Source organism: Cygnus atratus, chromosome 4, assembly GCF_013377495.2.
Source record: "Cygnus atratus isolate AKBS03 ecotype Queensland, Australia chromosome 4, CAtr_DNAZoo_HiC_assembly, whole genome shotgun sequence".
Taxonomy (NCBI): Eukaryota; Metazoa; Chordata; class Aves; order Anseriformes; family Anatidae; genus Cygnus; species Cygnus atratus.
The window spans coordinates 76,401,607-76,424,640 of record NC_066365.1 but is presented as its reverse complement, the minus strand read 5'-3'; the positions used below and the strand labels follow the sequence as shown (position 1 = coordinate 76,424,640).

Sequence of the window (23,034 nt, the reverse complement as noted above, 5' to 3'; positions counted from 1 at the left end):
GCCATAATGCCTGCTGCACTATCGCTGTCTTTGGGAAGAAATGGAGGTACAAAGGATGTGCGTGAGGACTGAGACACCCCCAGGAGGTCGGTGGCAGAGCCAGAATAAGAGCCCAAGCACCCTGATGTGCTAGAGCAGGAGGGCACCTCTGTGCTTGAAGTCACCATGATTTTTTTTTACCCCCAGCGAACCAGGGGCTGCATTCAGACGGTGCCACGAGGATTTCTCATCCCGCCTGCTCTCTTTCCTAGCATTTTCCAAGTGCTCTGTACGTGTCCCCAGTGACTGCAGCTCCCCAGGGACACATCTAGGAGCTCAGTGGTTTATCCGAGGTGAACTCAGCCACTGAAGGAGACCCAGGTGGTTTCCAGACATTCATTAGAGGAACCGCTGCCGTCCCGGACTGCCGCGGGGCAGGCAGGAGGTAGAGGCAAGTCCTGTGGTAACCCTGCTCCAGCCCTCAAAATCCACACCTGAGGCCATCCGTCTCCACAAAGCAAACCTGCACGCACCGGGCACGGACACCCAGAGCCCCCCCGAGCTGATTTGGGTGGGGAATGAGCCAAGAGCCCCCCGGGTGTCCCCCCGCGCCTGCCCCAGCCCTGCACTGCGATGCTCCGCACCACGCTCTCCTTCACGCTGCCTCCCTTGTCAGCACTTCCAAGGGCAGCAAAGCCAAGGGAGAGCTCCCACATCTATCCGAGAGGACTCGGGACTTGCTTCCCCACCCTGCCACCGCTTTTCCCCCACGGGGGCACAGCGGAGGACGCCTTAGCCGCGCGGGCAGGCACCGCGCGCATCCCAGCCGTATAAAACATGTTCATTAGGAGCTGCTGTGTTTCTTCCCCACCCTCAAGCCTTCCGCCCCGGAGAGCTGCTGTGACTGTTCTATTGCAGGACAGGCTGCCAAACACGGGGACATCTTCATCGCCCGTGCCTGGGCGTCCCGGTGCCCACCCCGAGGAGAAGGGGCCCCGCTATTCCGTCTGGCCGTGACCGTCCCCAGGCGAGGCGAGGGCCATAGAGGGCTCATTGTGCCCCCGTCTCCATGGTTTTCCTGGAGGCTCCAGCACTGTTTAACAACACAGCCCGCCCTGCAAAGACGGGGATTTGGCTCCTCGAAGACCTCGAGGTCCCAAACAAAAATGTGCAACAAGATTCTTTTTGACTATGTAGGTCAGAGCAAAGAAAACAAGCTGTCGGGAACAATCCCCCGCGCTGGCGGGGGGGACGGATTAGCCGGGACCTCAAGAGGGCTTTTCCAGCCCGTGGTCCCGCGCGGCTTTGTGCGGCAGGTCAGATCTGGGGCCCTTTGTGCCAACTACAAACCGGGGCTGAACATCATCGGCGGGAGTTTTTTTTTCCAAAGGGCACCTTAAAGCCCCAGCCCGGGATAGGATTTCACGTGCGCCTTTCACACGGCGCAGCGGGGCCAGAGCTCTTCTATCGGGTTTGTCCGCTGCATCGGGAAGGGCTGTACAGGCTCAATGCCTTCTCCCAGACCACCAGAGTCCTCTCGTTGGCAGTCTGAGGAGCTGAACGTGACTTTAGCAAGCCACGGACAGCGGAGCACAAGTTATTTCTGCAGAAAGTGCATGGCTGGACCGTCCAGGGACCAGGTAGCAGTTCATGTGGGTTAGAAATAAAGTCCCAGAAGAAAGGGACAAAAAAAAAAGAAAGACAGAAAGAAAAAGGGAAAGATTAGAAGTGGGCTATGGGAAGATTTGAATAAAGCAGCCTGAGGAGCTGTTATAAACAGTACAGGGAGGCAGCGGGGGCAAAGCAGAGGCTTGGGGAGCTCTACAGGAGCAGAGGGAAGGGCTTGGGCAAACCTCTCGTGCACATCTCTGAAAGAGAGACAGAAATTCAGCCCTGGGATAGTTTAAAGCAGAAATGGAATGAACAGGCATCTAGGACAGCTTGCTCCCCAGCTCATGAGCCCGAGCTGAGGTTTGCTGATCCCACTGAGCCAGGTGACAAGTGGCCGGGATGGCGCACGGCACAGGGACGAGCCGTGCTGGAGCTGGGCTGGGCTTCATCTCCGCTTCAATTCCAGCCGCTGGGGCTGGGTTGAAGCAACGCAGCCACCATGCATGAGGCTGCACACTGCAGCGGGTGCCCTCTTCTCCTTGTGCCATGCTTGGGTGCTCAAGTGTACTGCCAGCGGGGTCAAGCCGAGGCACGTCACCCACACCGCTGGGACCTGCCAGCGCTGGGGGCACTGCGCTCATGCTGGCATTGCCCTGATGGGGTGATGTGATAAGATGTTTTATCTTAATCTCATTTTTCACTCAGTTCAGTATCTCCAGGTGCACACACGGCTAAAAGAACGAAAAGAAAGCACAGAAACCCAGAAACCCACTAAATAAGCACCACCCTAAACCCAAACCCACCCAGGTTGCACCTTCCCTGTGTGCCCGGAGAGCCACACTCCCGCGAGCCGGCTGCTGACACTGACGGATAGCCTGAGGGTTTTACAGCTGATGGCCCGCATCGATCTTGGCTGCGAGGCAGGATCAGGGATGCTCAGGGCCGAGCTCAGCACCGCCGGCGCTTGCAGGGCTCTGCCGCAAGGCGGGCGGCAGAAGCGGGCTGGGGCTGGGGGAGAGAGGTCCTGCAGGAGGAAGCCTGCACGGCTCAGGGCGAGCTGTCTCGAAACAATTTATCTGTCACATAAATGCGGTTTTATTGGTTTTACTGTTTCAACTTTTCACCTCTGCTGCTAAATCTGAACGACACCGAAAAAAAAAAAAAAAAAAGGAAAGGAAAAAGTGGCTGCACGGCGGCGCTGGGCAGCCCGGCCCCGCCACGGGCTGCAGTGGCCTTCCAGGGGAGATTCCAAATAAAATATGCAAATACCATTAATTCTTCAAACCGGAGTCTGCTTTTCAAGGCTATAAATCAAACTCGACAGCACATACGCTGGGAGAAAGGAAAAGAAGACGGGAAGAAAAAAAAGAGGAGCTTGTGCTGCGCTACGCGGAAGTGCGGCGAGCCCTGAGAGCTGCGGACGTGCTCGGGGCCGGCTGATCCCGTGCGGCTGCCCGGGGGCACGAGGAGAACATTTTCCACAAGAGGTGTCCGTGTTCAAGTACGTATTTCTAAAAGTGAAGAAATGGAGAACGGCTCGGGTAGGGCTCCAAAAGAAAGGTAGTGGAAAAAAATCTGTTTTTATACACACGCGCAGACACATACATAAAACCACAAGCAACACAGCTGCACCGGGAACGCCCTCCCAGCGCCCCGGCACACACACTTTGTGCCTCCGAAACCAAGAGGAAACCAAGCCCAGGTGCTCGCTTACGTCCCCATCGCCACCAAGAAGGGTGGCAGGGACATGAAGGCACACTGAAAGGCAGCACTGCTGTCCCTGGGGACCCAAGGGAGGGCGTCCCCGGAAAGAAAGACCCGAGCTGGGAAGCAGCGCCCAGCCCTGCCACAAACTGCCCGTGGCGGGGGCAGAAAAGCACCTTGTGCTCACCTCCCGCAGTTCCCCCTCAAAAACTGCTTCCTTTTCACTTCCCTTCTAATGTCACCGGCTCAAACTCTTCAAGGAAAGAGATATTTTTTTCAAAAGAAAGGGATGTTTTTCACGCCACGTACAGGGAAAGGATGGCTGCACTGCAGTTGTGGGCTGGGGCACGGCGGGGGCTCTGCACGCTTCTCCCCCGGGTGCAGAGCGGAGCGGGGCAGCCTGCTCTGTCCGACGGGAGACGGCAGCGCTGAATCTGGATAAACTTCTTTCAGCCAAGCCAGAAATAATGTAATGTGAACCCAAACTGATTCAAAGCACAGTTTGGAAGCTTTGCCAGCGCCCCTGGGATGAGAATAAAGCAAGCACCAGCACTTCACGCTTGTGCCAGAGTTACCGTGGGCTCTGCACGGACCTGGGAGGCGATGCCTGGTGGCCAGAGCAAACGGAGATGACAGGAAGGGGAGATCCACACCTTCCAAGGTGAAAAGCAAGGTAATAAAGACTTGTCCTATCTCCAGAGAGGTCGGGAGGACATTGCAGGGCTGACTCAAGATATGGGACCCTTCTGGCCCCAAGGACCTCTCCCCACCTCTTCCCCCTCCACAAGCCCAAGACCCAAAGGTCAGGTGTTATTCCAGGCCAGATGAAAATTCCTGAATTCCCTGGCTTCATACAACACCCGGCTCTTCTATTTTTTTTTCCTTCTCATGAACTGATGGTGCAGTACCCCCCTGAGCATCTGCAAACAGGGATTTGCAGCCAAATTCTTCTGACCTGCAGGGAACTGCCACTTGAGATGCACCAAATGCTCCGGGTTCATGAAGAAACCTGCTGGAAGAGGAGAGCAATTGTCCCCTAAATAGCAAACACAGAGGGAAGAGCTTCCCAGGACAGAATCGCCTCGACACGGGACACGATGCTACATCCACTGCAGCACGAAGCAAAATGTCAGAATTAGAAGTAAAGAGCAACCGTCCAAGAGCAGAGCTGCTCCAAGCCACGAGGGCAGCCTGCAGGTCAGCCAGGAATGGAAACCAAATTGGCAGGCAAACGTTTTGTTTTCTTCAATCCCCGCTGAAGGGACGCGGTTGTGAAAGAGACATGCATTTGGGTTCTGTTACGGTCAGATGTGCTATCGCAGCCTCTGCACTCATGGTTGTGTCTTCCCCTGTACCCCAGCCCCTTTGCTTTTCAGTATCCTAGCTCTGCAGGGCCGAATTCACGCACAAACTATTTGTGACTATCAAACAACCACTGCCAGAGGAGATCTGGCACAAGAGTCTCGCGGCGAGGCAGTAACCAGATGGTGAAAGGAAAACCAACCCATCCTGAAGATGAACTCTTGCTTTATTTCAAGGTCTACAAATACCAGCTTGATGCCCTTAATATAGTAAAAATACGGCACCCCAGAAACAAAAATCCATCTCCCTCCTGTCCCCTGCTGTATTCACTCTCAGTGACAAGAGAGAGCATCAAGATGGTCTGAAGAGGACTCTCCTCTGCCATCAGAGCATCAGCAGCTCCACCACCAGTGAGATGGCAAGAAGGCTGGTAGGAAACATCTGATAAAGCACCAAACCTCCCCATAAAAGCCCTGTTTTGGGAACTCTCACGTGCCTGCTGCTCATGCCCTTTTAATCCCTTTTTCCCCAAGCACCCGTATGCTTTTCCCCATCAGGAATTGCGGCTTTCCGTGGTGCTCAGGGCTCACAAGGTGCTCTGCAGAGCACCTCCTGCCAGGAAAAACCCAAAGCAAACGCCGTCAGCACGCGTGCACACATGCACCGGGGGATGAAAAGGGAAGGACGACTCGTGACCATTAGCTGGCACATCTTGCAACCTGTTTGAACAACCTGAAAGGCAATTATCCCGGATTTCTCACAGCGAACCGAGCTAAGGGAACCAGAGTTAACTTGCTGCATCTTCAGGCAGGAGCCAGCCGGGCAGCTGCAGGAGCCTGGGTCGAGGTGGTGCCAGCAATGGGTGCGTGAGATTTTCCTTGGCGTGGGTTTTTGCGGGGATTCAGATCAATGCCCAGGAAAGCAGCACGGAAGTGGTGGATCTGCTACACATAAAACGCTAATTTATGTCTCCTGGATGCTGGGGGGCTGAGAAGAGCTAACAGAGAGAGATTAAGAGAACATTTTAGGGGTTCCCAACTGGAGGCAGAAGTCCTGCCCTGAAACCTGCCACCAGCCCATGCCCACACCAACAGCTCTTGCTTTCTGGGGGGAGAAGGAGCAAGTATTTTCAGAACCCAGCTGAACTCAGCTCTACAAAGCTCTGTTAGCACGTTCCCTCCCGTCCCTTACAACCTCCAAGCCTGGTGCTCTTCCCCAGTACCGGCTGTGGGCAGCGAGCGGAACAAACCGCCTTTGACCTGACACCTACAAACCAGCCGTGTTTCAGTTTGCAAGAAATCATACCGTTCGCTTACAAATCTTCCAAGATCTTGTCTTTAAAAACCTCCTTTCGGTGGCTCACCACCACAGCTCTGTTGATAGAGGCGACCACGAGAGCCGCAGCGCAAGGCAGCGCCCAGGTCCCACCGTCACCACCCCTAAACCCACCCAAACGAAGGGTCGAGCCCCTTCCCGAGGGGCCAGCAAACACTCAGGGGAGACTCCTGGGTGCAAAAGCACGAGAAACTCCTGGATCCAGCCCAGTGCCAGCTCCAGTTTGCCCACGCCTAAGCTTGCCCATCCCCACCACCAGCCGAGCAGCCCCTACCGCCAGCCAGCGGGGAATTGTTACCGAGCACAAAAGCCCAACGAGTTTCCAACATCGGCAGCCACAGACAAGTACATTCAAAATAATTTATTTTGGTGAGGTTTCAATTACGCCTCGTGGGAAAGAAATACTGAAAGAGAAAGAAATACTCTAACCCATGGGGAGACGTGGGTTTGGACAATAGCTTTACTAAGAAGAAAAGGCACCAGGAATTGGAACATGATGTTTGCTCGTCAACTTGTGAAAGACACAGAGGGTAAAATCGTGGCTTAAATGAAAGCAGGAGGAGATTTCACTGGAAACTAAGATTTTCTCTAAGAACTGAGGGCAGCTTGAGTGAGGGGATAGACAGCACCCACAGTAACCGAGCACTGGACTGGATGCAGAATCCAACACAATGCTCAAGCCAAGGGATCGACGCACATGGAGGGCAGGGAAAGTTAATCTTATGTGCTTATCAGACCTGCCTGCAAGAAAGAGACAGACTCCTAGGAGTTAATTTAGATCGGAGGAGCAGTGTGTCCAGCCTGCTCAGACCTCTCGTAAGGGAAAACAACCCCATGCTGGTGTCCCCTCCAGGTCCTTCCTCCTCAGCTCTCAGGCTGAAGGGAAGAAAACCAATGCCATGCTCCTTGTCTCCCATCTTAACTGGGTTTATTTTGCAAGTCAAGGCAGCAATTTTATTTTTCCATCTTCTGGTTTCTTATACCTGTAAAAGTGAAGCAGTTCTTGGAAAAAAAAAAAAAACACGAGAAGAATCCAGGAAGATTTATGGCAGAAGGGACAGTATGTAACAGGGAGGTTTGAGACTAACAAAGCCTTAATTTGTCCAGTCTGGATTATTTTTGGATTCATACTATTGCCTGTTTATAGGTTTGCATTTCTTACATCGGATTTCCAGGGGAAGGTCTCCAGAAAGCTCTCAGTGTGTGCAGAAGGGTCTTCTGGTTTTCCATCTGCAAATGTTCCCTGGTTATTAGGAGGAAAACCTCTGGCTTTCCACTGACTTTGAAGTAATGGTGCAATTGCACCGTTCGACTTTTCTGCTCTTTTAGAAGATATTTATTCCAAAAGGCTTGTTAAAAGCTTACAAACACACCGCGACGTTACCCAAAAGATGCTGCCTTTCTGGTATTAGCTCAGCTCTGTGCATATGGCAAAAAAAAATCAAAAATCAAAAATAAAAATCCCTTTAGGGCTCAAAATGGTTTTGTCAGCCCGACCCCAAACCACATGAAGGAGCCACAAAACGCCGTTGGACTTCAAGAGAACTGATGCAAAGCAGCACAGGAGCGGAGGGTGGGGACGCAGCGGATTACCACGTCACGGCACAGTGACAGTCTCGAAGGCTCCTGGAAAGTCCCTGCCGGCTTCGTTTCTGCTTCCACCAGCTCTGATGATGCACAATCGTGGCCTTAGTCACCAGCTGGAGTTTTGCCCGCAGGGAAAGCTGAACTGAATTCTAGGGAAATCCCGAGTTTCTCCAGCCATCGCAAAGCACCGTGCAATGCCAGTTTTAAAAATAACAAAGCGCCAGAAATATTTGGTACAAAAAAGCTGGCATTTCAGCATTTCAGAACAAAATCAGTTGGTTTCCGTGATAACTGCCTAGATGGGGGATTTGATGAATGGCTAAGAAGAACACAAGGGAACTCTGCAACGCTGGATTTATTAGCCAATTTGCACTCAGAAAAATAATTATTTATGCTCATCAAATTCTTCCTGCAGGTTCACAACTTTGCATGGTGCTTTCCGCGCAGAGAAGATCAGAGGGTTTCTACCCTCCAGATCTTACAATCCGCGTAAGACAAAGAGACAATACTGGGCAGCGGCCAAAAGAAATGAAAGGGTCTGGGGAGCCCGCTCTCGAGGGACCGCTATTGAATAGCACTTTGCGTTCCCATTTAACAGCCACAAAGAGGGATTCATTACCGAAGCAGAGATGTCTCCTCCAGAAGCATCCCCACGGTACCTCCTTGCCATTTTCAGAGCCCTTCGATGGATGGAGCTCGCCCGAACGGTCCCATATGGGTGCTCAGGGTCAGAGTCTGCGGCTATGGGGGCTGAATTTAGGGCACGAGGCTTGGAAAATGCTCAGCTCAACTTCTTGAGGTTGTTGTGCCACAGATAGCTGCTCTTAGAAGCGATGAGGGTAAAAAAAAAAGCATTTCTGAAGCTGTTACTGAATGGGGAAGAGGAGCTGGTTTTGGTACTGGTAAGAAAAAAACCCATGTTCTGTGTTGAGATGACAGCACGGAGCACTGGTGTACCCTCGTGTACAGAAACACCCTCCCTGCCTCTACAGCCTGGGTGGGAAAGGAAGTGGATTGTGCCAAAGTGCAACGAAATGATAGAAAGTGAACACACACATATGCACGTGGTCAGAAAACAGGGAAAAAAATAAAAAATGCATCTTTCGGAGGGGTCTTCCCCCCTCCCCGCCTCGTGCCTCGCATTTTTCCTGCAGCCTGGAGGAGCCAAGGCGCTCGCAGAGCTGCTGCTGGCGCTGGCGGAGCAGCACCTGCGGCTCCCAGCTGACAGCCCCGGCCCCTGGCTGCCTTTCCAGCCCGCTCCGGCACAGAGCGGGGCTGCATCAGCAAAAAGGAGGTGAAGGTTGGAAACGAGGATTTACGAGGAAACCCAGCTCGGGGAAGCTCAGCCTCGTGCATTTCTCGGACTTGCCCTGCCTGACCCGCGGTGCAAAACGGGTTGCTCTGAGGAAAGCCTTAAGAAATAACGTGGAAAATGCTCTCTTGATAGTTCGGCTGTGGGTCAGGACACACAGAAACCCCTGAACGCACAGAAGCTGGTGGAGAGGGCAAAAAGCAGCAGTCCTCCAAAACAGCCCGTGTACGAACCACCTCCGTCATCAACTCTACAATCTCCGAGGGGAAAAAAGTCCTGCAGAGTCATTTTTCTTGGGTCAAGCATCCCAGATCACCGTACAGAGCAGCCGCGAACAGCCCCAAGGCGCTGGGCCAGGAGCAGGTCCCGCTCCCCATCCGCTGAGGGCTCAGCACCAAAGCCAGGTGCAGATGTGCAGCATCACGGTGTCTGCCCAGAAGACAACCAAGACATTTTTTTTAGGTCAGTGCAGCCCCTGCAGCCAGGACGGGATGCCCAGACACCCCGGTAAGGGGCACGGTGTGTCGTACCCCACGGGGACTGTCCCACACAAGGCACGGGGACAGCAGTTGGGAGCAGGGCCAGGCAAGACAGCGATGTCCTGCTGAGCACGGCAGTCAGGGTCCTTCCTTTCCCCGCTATGACAACGTGGTGACACGCGAACGGCCCCGCTGACCCCGTCCCTGAAGGCACCGAGATCTCTTTCCCTCAGCCCCGCAGCCGGGGGCTGGCACTCGCCGGGTACTGAAGCTCGCCACAGTCATCCTTCCTGTTGCTCAGCTGATGCCAAGTCCCTCGCAAGTTGCATTTTTCTTTTGTTTACACGTTAAAAAGGGGAAAGGAAAAAAAAAAAAAAAACACGAAAAAAACCAGGCGACCTCTCGCTAACCCCAGGCGGTCTGTGCGAAGCCGCCGCTGCCTTCACCTCCGAGTGAACTTTCAGATTATCTCAGACAAGATTCACCTTGCGTTGAACTTGTACCCCGCGCTGCAGCACGCGGTCACGTACCCTTGATTAAACGTTACGGCGCAACGTGGCTATAAATTTAGGGAGCGCTATCGCCGCGCTTCCTCCCCTCGGCCTCGCGCAGGGGGGAGAGGGAGAGAGACGGAAAGGCCGTGGGGCTGGGAGCCGGCCTCACGTGTGGCGGCACACCTAGGGCAGGACACGGGGAGGGAAAAGAGGGAGAAAAGAGCAGCCCCCCCCCCCCGCCTCCCCCTGCACGTGCGATGAGCTGCGCGCAGCCTCTGCAGCCGGAGCGAGCGGCTCCTGCCTGGAAGTGAGCGTTTGGAGAGGCTCAGTGAGAAGCGGCCTCAATCGGAGAGCTCATTGCATAAACAGAAATAACGAAAGCCACACGAGCGGGCCCTGGGATGCTCACAACACCCAGGAAAGGGTAAAAAGCAGAGAGGGCCGAGCCTGGCAGCGGGCACGCGAGCGGGCAGCGTGGGAGGAAGGCTCCCTCGGGGCCGCGGCCTCCTAAACTCTGGCTGCCCCCTTCGCCATTTATTTTAAGCGCACGCCATGACGGGAGGCAGGGGCAGCCCCGATCCGTCCCACGGCTGACACAGAGCACGAGGCACAGCACCACGGCTCAGCACCCGCGCTGTCAGCGGAGATTCATGCGGCCGAGGTCGGGAGGAGAGCGTCCGGGCAGCGAAACGGAGCCGCCCGGAGCCGCCGCTCAAGTTCAAGTGCTTGAAATACCTTCTTTTTTCTTTTTTCTTTTTTTTTAACATTTGCTCAAAACTAAACTAATATAGCCTCTGCTTTTCATGAAAACTTCCTCCTTATCCTCAGCGTTTCTGTTCAGCAGAAAGGACAGGATCTATTGTTCCTGGCGAGCCTTGCCCTGGGGTCCAATTTGAGTGCATTCTCATTTTTCCCCTATGTAACTGATGCTTATTTCTTTAAGCTCTACTGTAAACAGAAAACACACTGCGGTGCCCTTGCCTGGCTTTGCAGCAGGCAGGCTCAGACCTGGGCCCTTTTTCTTTTTTTCCTTTTTTGAAACAAAAAGCTTGGGCTTTCTTGCTTCCCAGACCCAACACCTGCGGAAAGCACGGGGGTAAGGATGTGGCCGTGGGCGCTGTGGTACCCGCACATGGCCCAGGCTGGTGGTGGGGCTGCTGCTGTGCCAGCCCAATGGCCTTATTCTGCTTGTGAGGTTGGAAATGAACATTCAGAGCTCCTCTTCGAACTTATCCCACCTTGCAGTGAATCCTTTCAGCCCAGGTACCCTGCTGAACAGGGGCCACAACAGGCCAGCCACGGCTTTACCATCCCCTCCAGAACCCCATCCTAATAGAACAAACAGCCCCAAGTAAGACCTCCGCAGAAGGAAACACACCTCGGATGGTCCGAGGAATGCAGGAGGAGAAGGGGACTTGGGAGGGACCCATGGTGGGAGCACCGCGGGCAGTTCTGTGCTTCTCGTCATTTCCTTGTCGTGGCGTTGGTCCTCTCCCAGTGAAACGGCCCCGCTACAGCTGGCAGCAAAGGTGGGGACACGAGCTGCTCATACTGCAGTGCCAAGGAAACATTTTCACCAAAAAATAATGTCCCTTTCTCCTAGTTTGCTGCCCTCATACCTCCTCTCTGCCCTGGTTCCTGCACCAACCTGCCAGGAGAAGACCTACCCCAACACAGCTTGGGGGAGCCTGCCCAAAGCGAAGTGGCAGATTGATCCAGATGGACCAACTCAGCACCAAACCAGAAGGAACTGGTGACACTGGGGTCTCTGCCCGGGGGACAGAGGAGCTGGGTTGGGTGCTGCACCAGGGGCTTGGGTGCTGCCAGCTCCCTCTGACCCACCTGGAGGGTTTGCTCAGGTTTAAGCAGCACTTTCCAAAATGCACCGGCTGCCAGGGACGTCCCCACACGGGTGCGAGCATTCCCCTGTTTAGTGGCGTCACCTGCAAAACTAATTTGGCCCACGGAAGGACCTGGCAATTTGGGTGGCTTATTAGAACTATTTTTATAAGCCTGCGGGATATATATTTCCAGAGTCTGAAATACTGTTTGGAAAACAGCGAGAGCCATTTAGAGCCATTTAGAGTATTCTACAGAGAGACAGACACACAAGCAAATGGATATTTAAAACAGCTGTGAAGACAAGACTGGTAGGAAACATTTGGCTAAAAGCAAACACAGAAATAAAATAACTTTGCAGAAGGTTAGAAATAAGTGAGTTTGGTAACGCCCTACTTAAGTGAAAAATTGTACTTCTTCAGCTTCTAGAGACTAATAAATTACCACAAAAAATGAAACCCTGATTAAAAACCATTATTACACCTTTTATTTCCATCTACGCTGTAACAGAGTGTCTTTTTCAATTGAACGGACGCCACCCTTTGGATGCCTCTTCCACTCCTCTCAGCATCTCCAGGACAAAGCAGATTTTAAACCCCAAGGCCATGAAATTGCTGGGCACCACCTGGCAGCGATGGGCGAGTCGATGCTTTTTGGGCAGCTGCATGCCCTGGAACTCCATCCATCAGCCCCCTTCCCCCAGAAAAGTGTTTCCAGAAAGGGTGTAAAGAGAAGGACTTGAAATTCAAACCCAGGTAAGGCCTGTCCTACAATACGGCCAGCTATGTCTTGCCCTTTTCTGCAGAAAACATCTTCTTTGGAGAAAATCGTGAGCTTTTTGTCCCGATCCTGCAACTGCTCGCTTTGCTCTGCAGCGGGGCAGCGCGGGGCTCTGCCGGGCACGGGCAGCAGCAGCAGGATTTATGGCTATTTGTTGCAGATAAAACAAAACCTCAGGAGGAATCTGAAAACAAAGCAAGGACCTTTCCTTGCACGGTGTCACACTAACCTCTGGATGGCCTTGCGCTTATTGTCAAAGCCCTGGAAAGGTGTAAACAAAGCCAGATTTCAGATGCCAAGAGCTGGGATAGGCTGACCAGGGGAGAAAGGAGACAATCTGCTTGCCGCTGCCGCGAAATCACCTTGACATACAAGGTCCAAATGCAGGGAAGTGATATTTTATGGTCTGCACACAGTGTTATCAACGCATTATAAAGCAATTTGCGGGGAAAGGAGGTGAATGCTGGGCACGGCGCCCTGCCTGCCCAGAGGGAGCAGGTCTGTAGGGAACAGCTTAAAGCTGCCCCCAGCTCAGGGCACGGGAAGCTGTGCCCAAAGCTGCTGACCACAAAGTGCAGCAGAGACAAAGTATGAAAAGGTGGGAGATGTGAAGGGAGGGCAATTTGTATCACCAAGGACTGCAGTTCCCTTTGGGGCTTGGCATGCTCTCTAAGCCTGCAGGTTCCCAGCAAGGCTGCAAAGGGAGGGTTTGGGGCAGTAGCTGCTCCAAATGGCTGAGATGCATCCAGAAAGGTGCTGTCCTTCTGCTCTGCTCAGCACTGCTGAGGCCACACCTGGAGCCCTATGCCCAGTTCTGGGCTCCTCAGTGCCAGAGACACCTGGACATAGTGAAAAGAGCCCAACATTGGGCCCCCGAGCAGGGCCTGGGGCACCTCTGCTGTGAGGAGAGGCCGAGAGAGCCGGGGCTGCTCGGCCTGGGGATGAGGAGGGCAGGGGGATCCCGTCCGTGTCCGCCAGGCCCCGCAGGGAGGTGCGGAGAGGCCGGAGCCAGGCTCTGCTCAGCGGTGCCCAGGGCCAGGCCCAGAGGCCGCGGGCCCAGCCTGGAGCCCCGGCGGCTCCCCCTGCCCCTCAGGCAGCACTGCTGGGCCGGGCGGGTGCCGGAGCCCTGGCACAGGCTGCCCAGAGCTTGGGGGGCTCCTCCTGGGGGAGCTTCAGCAGCTGCTGGGATGTGGGGCTGGGGGGGACATGGGGGGCCCTGCCTGCCTCAGCCATGCTGGGGCTGGTCTGGGATCCCATCGTACTTCAGGACAAGTCCCACAGCAAGTTCCCCAAATCTGCCTCTCCCTGCCACCCCACAGCAGCTAATCCTGACGGTCAACTGATTCTTCAATAAAGAAAAGAAGCTTTCTATTGCAGAACTTTGGCGGAATTTAAAATTCACCAGGACAAACCTGCTCCAGGCACTTCAAAGTAGGTTATTTCCAGTGAGACAGAGTGATAGAGACAGAAAGGCAGAGCGATTTCCTACAGAAGTCCCTTTGGAGGAGGGGGGATTTGCCAGAGCAGAGGAATGATCTTGTGCTGAACCTGCTTCTCGTTGGGGAATTGCTGCTCAGGTTTCGGCACCAAACCTTCTCTCTGAAGTCTGAAGGCTCCATTAACTCTCACCTACTCCAGTGTGGCCATAGGCAGTGAAAACCTTCCAAAAGCTGCAAGACCCTCATGAATTTGGCCAGCTCACACAGCTTCACTAGCGTCAAACCCAAACCAAGCACGGCTTCAAATCCAGAACCGCAGCTCCACTCCAAAGCTGGGCATCCCCTTTCTGAGCAGCTTCTGCTGCAAACAGAAGGCACTCGGCCGTGTGTGGGCATTGTACAACACCGCGCCGCTCGATTTCCTTCTATTCAAAGCTTTTCTTTTTCTCAAGGTTTCTTAGACGTCAGGGTTTACACATAGGTAGGCACATTTCCTTCGCTGTTTTGCTGCCTCATTCACTTATTTCCGCACCGTTATCCTGCACATGTGCATGGCCAGACAGCCGGGGAGCACGGAGCTGGGCCAAGCCGTCTGCTCGCCGTTTCCTGTGGTTGGATGGCAGTATTTGAGGAAGGCTAGAATGACATGGATTTGTCTTTATTTACACCGAGCTGTTTACTTTCTTCTTTCTTTTTATTTTATTATTGTTTGATAGGAACATAAAGCAGAACCCCAGCAGATCAATGCCAGACACTCGGAACCAAAGGGCTTCTTGCAAATTTCCTTTTCGTTGTTGTAAAACTTGTGTGGGGTTATGAACTCCTTAAACAAACAGCTGAGGTCATTGTTAGCTACAAAAAAAAAACAATTTAAATAAATAAGAAAGCAAGACTAACGTTACAGCCACGGTGGAGGCTGTGAGGAAAAAAAGGGAACCAAGGTGGTGCACAGCAAAAGCCAGGACAAAAGCATCCCTGCTGTAAAAGATAACGAATCCTGGATTGTGCAAACAGGGGGCACACACGCATATATGAACCTTCCACTGGGCAAATTTCTCTTTTTTTTTTTTTTTTACAATAAATGTGGTCTTGCAATGGCCATATTCTGCACTGATGCGATGAAGGGATGTGACTTCCCCGAACTCCAGGGAAGTTTTAATCCTGGAGCAAACTGTTGCCTTTCCTTCTGATGTATCATTTTCCCCTTCTGCTCCACAATGATGACACTGCATCACCTCCATCAAGCACAGCACCATTAGCAGTAACTAGCACCAGCTCTCTGCTGGCCTAACCCCTTCTATATGACATTAAAATGATGAAACCTGGACGTATTTTGAGATTGTCCCCATCTCAACTGCCCTTCTGAGGGCTGCTCCCCTGCACAAATCCCAAAACCAAGCCCCACTGAAGCTTCAATTTGGATACATACAAAGTCCTACTATGCACAACTCCATCCAGAAGTATTTTTACAAACATTAAGGCCCTTGATGGTGTGAGAGGAGCCATTTACAGAGAGGGAACCCCACGGAGCAGGCAGAGGTGTGACAGAGCTGGGAGCTCTCCTGGACCAGCCCTGGCCAAGAGCAGTCCTGGGGCTCAGTTTGCCAGCTCAGCCCTGCAGTCATCCTCCCTTCCATCCAACCCCACAGCCGCTGATGGCTTGACAAAGAAGATGGAAAACGTTTTTTCAGTGAATCATTGTAGTGGAGCTGACCAGGCAATTCTCAACAGGCCTGGAAAGCAAAACGAAACAAGAAACTCAGCTCCACACCTAGCAGGGTAATCAAAGCTTTTCCATGCCGAGAAAAAGGCGAGAACAAATGTTAACTTTGCTTCGCCACACGCATCCTGGAGACGAGGAACTCTCGGTGGCACTACGGCTGTCCTTCCAGGCCCTTGACACTGTAACACATGGTGAGAGCAATTGCAGCCCTTCCACAACTGGTTCTTGAGATCGTTTGTCCTCCACCTGCTTGTACACAAAAAACATCAGCAAGGCAACACCCCATGTCACTTATCACAGTCCCACAATTGCTGATTTCAGGGATTCAAGACTCTTTTTTCCAAATATCAACATTGAAAAGTGGCTTCCTCGATGCAAGCTGTGTAAAAGCTACACATTATCCCCAGGACACATCCGAACCTCTGGGCGGAGGGACGGCGGCAATGCAGCAAACACCCGCACAACGCATCCTGCTTCCAGGTTCATTGCTTTGCAAGCAAAGGCTTGCGTCCAGAGATGGGAGAATTTATGAGACTTTGTAAGATCGCTTCGAGTCCTGAAAGAAAGAAATTCTGCTGCTGGGTACGTCTGAAGAGAAGGTCTGGTCAGCGTGAGGATGACTTCACCAGGTTTGGGTGCTGCCCTCCGCAGATTAGGACAGTGGCCTCAGCCACCAAACTATTGCAGGAGATGGCTGGTGCCCCCCAAACTCCCACCTGCAACTGGGACAGCTGCACCCACGGCAGAAGGCTGCCCGCAGCTAAAGCCCTGAGTGTTAATAAGAAAAGGAGTTTGGGAAAGGAAGTGGAAGGAATGCAGACACCATTATCATGGAAGGAAATAAATCACCAGCAGGGCATTCATCAAAAGCAGAGGATGACTGAGTGACCCTATCAAAGGCAATATATGAATATCAATAAATTTAGACAAAGGGAAGGAATGGGATCTAAGCACGTTGCAACAGAAAACAGAGAGACCTCTTATTCAACCAGAAAATTTACAGTTAGAAGGAAGAGTCGGCCTGGCTGTCTCTACACCCAACCTATTCCCCTCTCTTGCTCCACACGGGATAGAATTACTCGCACATCCCCAGAGGCAACTGCATGCAGGGTTTCATTTCAAATTGCCAGCGATACTACAATTTCCACTCAGCAGGATTGCTCTCACCCTTTGGTGAACTTCGTATTTTTGGAGAACCGGCCCAGAGTCTGCAGTTGCCGGCTCCCAGGAGGCTTGCTGTAAATCATACATGAAGAGCAGGATCCATCTCTCACAATTCCTCCTCACCTACGGGAGCTGCAGTCTGCCCAGCCCCAGGAGAAGGCGAGATGTTCGGCGCTTCTCGCACCTTTAAAACTTCAAACCTCCACCACAAAATTCCTGTTTATATTCTGCTGCTCATCTCTTTGCTGCTAACAAGCGTCTCTCTGAGCCTCATTTGTCATTCCTGCCTTAATGCTTTCTTCCACATTTCTTCCTCTTGCTTTGAGATTTCCCTCCCTGAGCACGGGCTACGGCTGACGCTCCTTCCTTTTTTGGGAGGGCTCATTTGCTGAAAGGCCCAGAAGCATGAATAAGTTAGACTGTGAACTCAAAAATAAAGAGAAATTAAAAATAAATAAAAGCCAAGCAAGCTCGTGGCATGCGTTGAACTTGCCTTGTGCTCTAATACAAATTTTTCATGACTTCTCATCACTTATTCAGACTGCGAAGTTGGGGGGTCCGTGACCTGCGCGCCCCACCGATGGCTGAGCAGTGCCTCTGCCACCGACACCGCGCAGCCCCCAGCAAGGCCTCCAGGAAACTCAACCACGCGAGCACTTTATGAAAACACTCCAAAAAAATACAATTGCTCTGAAAAAAAAAAAATCATTGTAGATTGAGAAGGAAGAAAGATTCAGAAAGATACTGCAGTTGAGATGGGAATCATATGGGTTATTCATCATCTGCGTGCTTGCAGGCTTCATCTAATGCCTAAAGCAGAAGTAAAAAGATGCTAGGATGTGCAAGAGGGAAAACAATGCTGCCTTTTAGCAGTGCGGAGAACCTCGGGCATTTGATATTCTCCTCCTCTTGTCCTGCATACGTGTGCAGTGTTAAATACGGCACAGCTTATTGCCGCCTTTTTAACGTCCCCTGGGAGCCAATGCACGGAGTGACTCAGACAGAAACTCTCTAGGCTGTGTCTGCCTCGGGGGTTTAGCCCTAAAGCACGTAAATTCATCGTGCAGGGCGTTTTATCAGTGCCAAAGGCGCTTCCGTAACTCTATGGCAAGTTTCTTGCTCACCTAAAGCGACCTCGTGGTGACGGTGCAGCACGGCTGGAGCTGCAGCATCCCCGCGCGCAGAGCCTGGAGGTGCTGGCACTCTGCACAGAGCACCAACGGGGGGAAAAATCCCTCTTCTGCAGGCTTTGACGAGGCGTCTGCAATCCCATTGCAAGGCGCAGATGGGAACCCACAGGGATTTGTGCTTGAAAACCTCTGGTATCAGCCACCGCTGGTGGCATGGTGGCTGCCAGCACTGGTGACACGGTGCCCAAACACTAAAACCCCGCATGCCATCCTGCCCTCCACCAGCATGTACAGCTCAGAACAACCTGATTCAAGAGGCCAAGTGAATTATTAAGACAAAAAAAGCGAATTTAAATTAATTATGGTACAAGCTGCCACGGCTGCCCAAGCAGAGCCGAGCCACGGTGCTGTCTGCTCTCTGAATTATTCAGCCCGAGTTCGTAACCAGCAATCGATAAACCGCAGCTCAAGGTGATGGCGCTCGGCACGTCTCTGCCTCCAGGCTGTCAGCGCTGCCGTGGCGAACACACGGCTGTGATGGAGCTGCCAAGGGTACGAAGGATCCGTGGGAAATGTTGCAGTATGGTCATTATCACACCTAGTGCGATGCTACTGGGGGGCGAGCTAAGCCCTAAAACACACCGGGAAGTACAGACGAGCACACAAAGCCCAGAAATAAACAGCCTGCAGTTTCCAAGATGTTGAAAATCAGCAATTCCTTTTTTTTAAAAAAATAATTGGGCCGAGTGGGACTTCAACGTCGGGTCATTCTCACAGTCAGCCAGTGGCTCACCCGTAGCCCTGGCCAAGTGTTTCAGTCAGCACCAAATTAAGCAAGCGTGGCATCCGCTAAGTTTGTGTCTTGTGAATAATTGGTTTGGATACAAGGATGAACCAGCCTGGTTTGAACCTTGTCCCATCCGTACAGCCCTCCTCGCGGTGGGTTCTCCAGGTGTAACCACGCACAAGCTCTGGGCACAGCCCTGCTCCGGGGGTGACGCTTGCTGGGCTTCCCCTCTCATCCATCCTGCTGGCGATTTCAACAAAGCTCCTCGTAATTTAGTAACGATCCACCCTCGGTGAAATCTCAATGCGCTCTTTCAGCGTGTTCAGCAAGTATTGGGAGGAGGAAAGGGGAGGGCGAAAGGCCCAGACAAAACTGGCAGGCGACACGATTGCCTGGGTCTTGTTTTCCTTTGGAAAGGATTACATTATATATAGGATTATATTGTATGTTGGATTATATCTTATATTACATATAATAAATATCGCAGGCAAATTTTATGAGCATCCCTCTTGCATAGGGGCATCACAAAAGGCGAAAATAAAAGGTTTAGAAGATGGAGAGACAGTGTATGAAGCTGTAACTGCAGGGAGCAAGCAAGAAGTGAAGAGCACAGAAGGTTTTCAGGTTAGGATTTTAGCAAAAAAATGTGACAAGGGAGGGTTACAGAGCATGAGCCAGGAGACAGCAGCCGCAGAGTGGGTGAACACCACATGTAATGGGAGACGAACCACATGCAGTTCCCTGGGGGTTAAGGAAGCAGCAAGGAGTTCATTAAGAGCACCGGGAAGGATGCTGCTGCACCGGGACCTGTTGCCACAGTCACAGACATGGACTGCAGCCACTGAAGGGATCCAACGGAGACAGATTTATTGCAATAATTAATATTAATTAAGATCTAGGATCAGAAATGGGATTAATCTTTTTTTTTTTTTTTTTAACTTGGAACAAGCAGCAGGAAAAAAAAAAAAAAAGAAAGAAAATTCCCTCATTCATTTCAAATCTATGCACAAAAGTCAATTTAACTCTGGGAAACTGAGCGAGCCCGGAGTTATGAGTATAATTTAAGGCCGATAAGGATCTGACCCATCCTTTGTGGTTTATGGAGTCTGAAAGGAGGTAGTCTTCCTCCGCCCGCGCTCGGTGGAGCGGCCCGCTGGAGGCAGGGCAGAGGGGAGGCTCGGCGGCTCCCATTACTCCCCCCCAAGGCCCCGCTGTAGAGTTTACAATTTAATTTTCTGCATTTGTAATCTGTAGCCCTTGTGTATATAGCGTCTAATGAAAACGGCCTTTTTTAAATTAACATGGTATTTGGGGGGGCGGGGGGGGAAGAAAAAAACCAACATGTGTTTCTATTTCATTATCAGACTACATTTATAAAAAGAAAAAAATATATACTTGAGCAGAGGGCGATCGGATTTAGCTGGCAGGGCGACAGGACGGTCAGAAGGCAGAGATATGCCTGTGGAAATGCCTGTGTAGCATCAAAAGGCCTTCGGGCTCACTTCTGCTCTCGACAAAGCCCACGGAACCCCTCTGTTAGCCAGGGCTCGGTGCGCTGGTGGTGTCGGGGGCACCGGGCTCCTGGCAGCCTCTTGCCCCCACGCCTCCCCTCCTGCCAACAGCCCAGGAGGGGCAAATCCTCGCCACGAGCCCCGCTGCTGCTCTTTGCTAGCCTCCAGCCCTTAAGGATGGCTTCCTCAAGAAAACGCGGCCCGTATGGTTGTTTCTTAATTCGATTTACTCCTTGTTTTGAAGCAGAAGGGTCAACGACAAATAGAAGCTGGCAGGTGGGGACCTCGGAGCTGTAAACACGCAGAGCCCCAGCACACGTGGGGCTGGACGGGGGCTCTGGCCTCCATCCCGTCCCAGCCCCGCTCGAGGCAGGGCAGCTGCTCAGGACGCCGTCCAGTTGGGTTTTGGGTGACTCCGGAGACAGAGACTCCGCAGCTCCTCGGGGCAATCGCACCGTGTGGTTACTCAGAGCAGATGGCCGGGGAAAGGAGACAAGACCGTACAAGAGAACAGCTCAGCTCTGTGAGACACCAGAGAATCCTAGCAAGGGTGAGCCGAAGACACCTGACTTCGTAGCGATGCTGCGCACAGAAGGGTGGCGTTTCCCCGGCTCCAGCCATTTATCAGGTGTGGAAAAGATGCTCGGCAAATCAACCGTGCATCTTCCAGAGGGCATCAAAACAACCTCTTCTCCAAGAAAGCTCCCACTGCCTTTATGAACCCACTACCCCCTACTTCCTTTTTTTTTCTTTTTTGCATATGCACATTTAATTATTTCTTACAGATTTCTCCTTTCTTTTGCTACAACTATGTCCCTATGTCCTCTGGCCCAGATCCTTCTTGCAGACACCTTTTTCCTTTCCCTTCCCTTCCCTTCCCTTCCCTTCCCTTCCCTTCCCTTCCCTTCCCTTCCCTTCCCTTCCCTTCCCTTCCCTTCCCTTCCCTTCCCTTCCCTTCCCTTCCCTTCCCTTCCCTTCCCTTCCCTTCCCTTCTTCCTTTTCTCCTTTCTCCTTTCCTTACTCCTTTCCTTTCCTTTCTTCTTTCCTTTCTCCTTTCCTTTCTCCTTTCCTTTCCCTTCCTTTCTCCTCTCCTTTCTCCTCTTCTTTCTCCTCTCCTTTCCTCTCCTCCCCAGCACACCATATGCAGGCCATACTTCATTTCCACAGGGCCCTCAATGGAGGGAAATCCTCGGGGCTTTTCTTCACCCCTATTGCTTCACTTCTTAGCACAGCACCTTCCAGAGGGAGGAAGCTATCCCGTTTTCCTTATTAATCAGAAATCTCTGGCACTGACCACAAGAAAAGCTTCCAAGAACATTGAACTTTTTGGTTCAATGCATTTCATCATAATAGAGCTACCAGCATGCAGAGTTGATTTAGTTTTGCAATTCTCTGTGGAAATACCTTCCAAGCACTCTCCTCGGCCTGCAGAAACACTTTGCTGCACTCGGAGCAGTGGCAGGAATGTCCCCAGAAAAGCATCTGCATTTTTGGTAGCTACCAAATTCCTCAAAAGAGTTGGTTAAGCCACGGTCGGGACCTTTACGGAGCTTGAACCATTTGGAGTTGGAAAAAAATGGTATTTCCATCCAAATCTTGAACAACTATTGTTAAAAGCAGCCTTCTGGAACAAAAAACTCAACAAATTCTGCGTTCTTCATTAGGCACGGCTATCTTCCCCTTCTTGCAAAGGCCACGGAGCAGCGGTGGAGCAGCACCACGGATGCTGGCGGCCGACTTCACGTTGTTGGGAACACAGAGCAGCAGCAGCACCATCCCTCCACCAACGCCTGGAAAGCACCGACCATGACCTAAGATGTTTTCCCAGCCGAGCGGGTTACGAGCTGTTCCTCCGAGCACACTCATCAGTGCTGGAAGTTCACCTGGTGTTTACAGTGTTTGTTATGGCGGGGCCGATCCGGGAATCGTTTATCACACTTGCATTTCTTTAGGAGAGTCCGGGTATGGACAAATCCAGCTCTTCTGGTCTCCTCTCTTTATGAACAGAGGGCTTTTCAGTGCATTTCACCCCATTTTCTCCAGAAAAAGAGCACCCAAGCATGTCAAATAATGAGGCTTCCATTTTCCCAGGGGGATTACTTCACCTGTTAGTAACATCTAGGCACCCCAACTTGCACCACCGTCTCTTCCCTGTCTCCTTTGGGACCGTAACTAAATTCTGTAACTAAATTCTAAATTTTCCTCAGGCGATTCAACACCTTTCCAACACTGGAGAGAAGCAAACTGGTGCAAATGGGCTCTCCACCGCCAACCAACACCAACACAAACGCCCCATAGGTGAGGACAGAAACAAGAGATGAGTTGGAAGGGGTAAGCGTGTAGCTGCTGAGTTTGCACCATGATCGAGACATCGGCCACGTCCAGCAGAGGCTGTGTGCAGCACACCGTGAGGTTCACCTGTATGCAGCTACAGCCACCCTACACCCATCCAAAATGCTAAAGCTTTATGTAGAACAGAGTTAAGGTGCAGAATTAGCATCCACGTGAAGACGCACAACTGAGACACAGAGACAAAAAGACATTCTGGCTAACTATTTGACACATTTCCCAATGTGTAGGGCCTGAAGCCATCCTTAAACTTCCTAAAATTAAATATATATATATATCACGTTATTACTCTCGAGGCTCTCAAGGTGAATACCTTGGGAGACGAAGTCCCCTTGCAGCAGGCTGCATTGGAAGGGCTGCAGGCTGAGAGAGGTCTGTGCTCTGAGCTCCCTTGATTTTATCAGGGTTCACTCAGACAAGCACGATTTCAGATTGCCTTTGGTACCTAATACTATTTCAACACTGGATCTGACCCCGTCGAGGCGCGAGCTGTAAGCTGAGTGTTCCTC

General features: G+C 52.0%; 1 protein-coding gene across 7 annotated transcripts in view; it reads right to left on the bottom strand.

Annotated features, from left to right (window-relative positions):
- EXOC6B (exocyst complex component 6B) overlaps positions 1 to 23,034 on the bottom strand; it is a 293,888-nt gene that overhangs the window by 10,712 nt on the left and 260,142 nt on the right. The window contains exon 22 of one of the 7 annotated variants that reach the window (XM_050710618.1): positions 5,526 to 5,593. The exons of the other annotated variants lie outside the window; for them this stretch is intronic. Within the exon in view, the coding sequence (XP_050566575.1) occupies positions 5,555 to 5,593 (39 nt within the window). The 3' untranslated portion in view covers positions 5,526 to 5,554. Of the gene's footprint in view, positions 1 to 5,525; positions 5,594 to 23,034 lie in introns of those variants that run through there. 7 annotated transcript variants of the gene reach the window in all.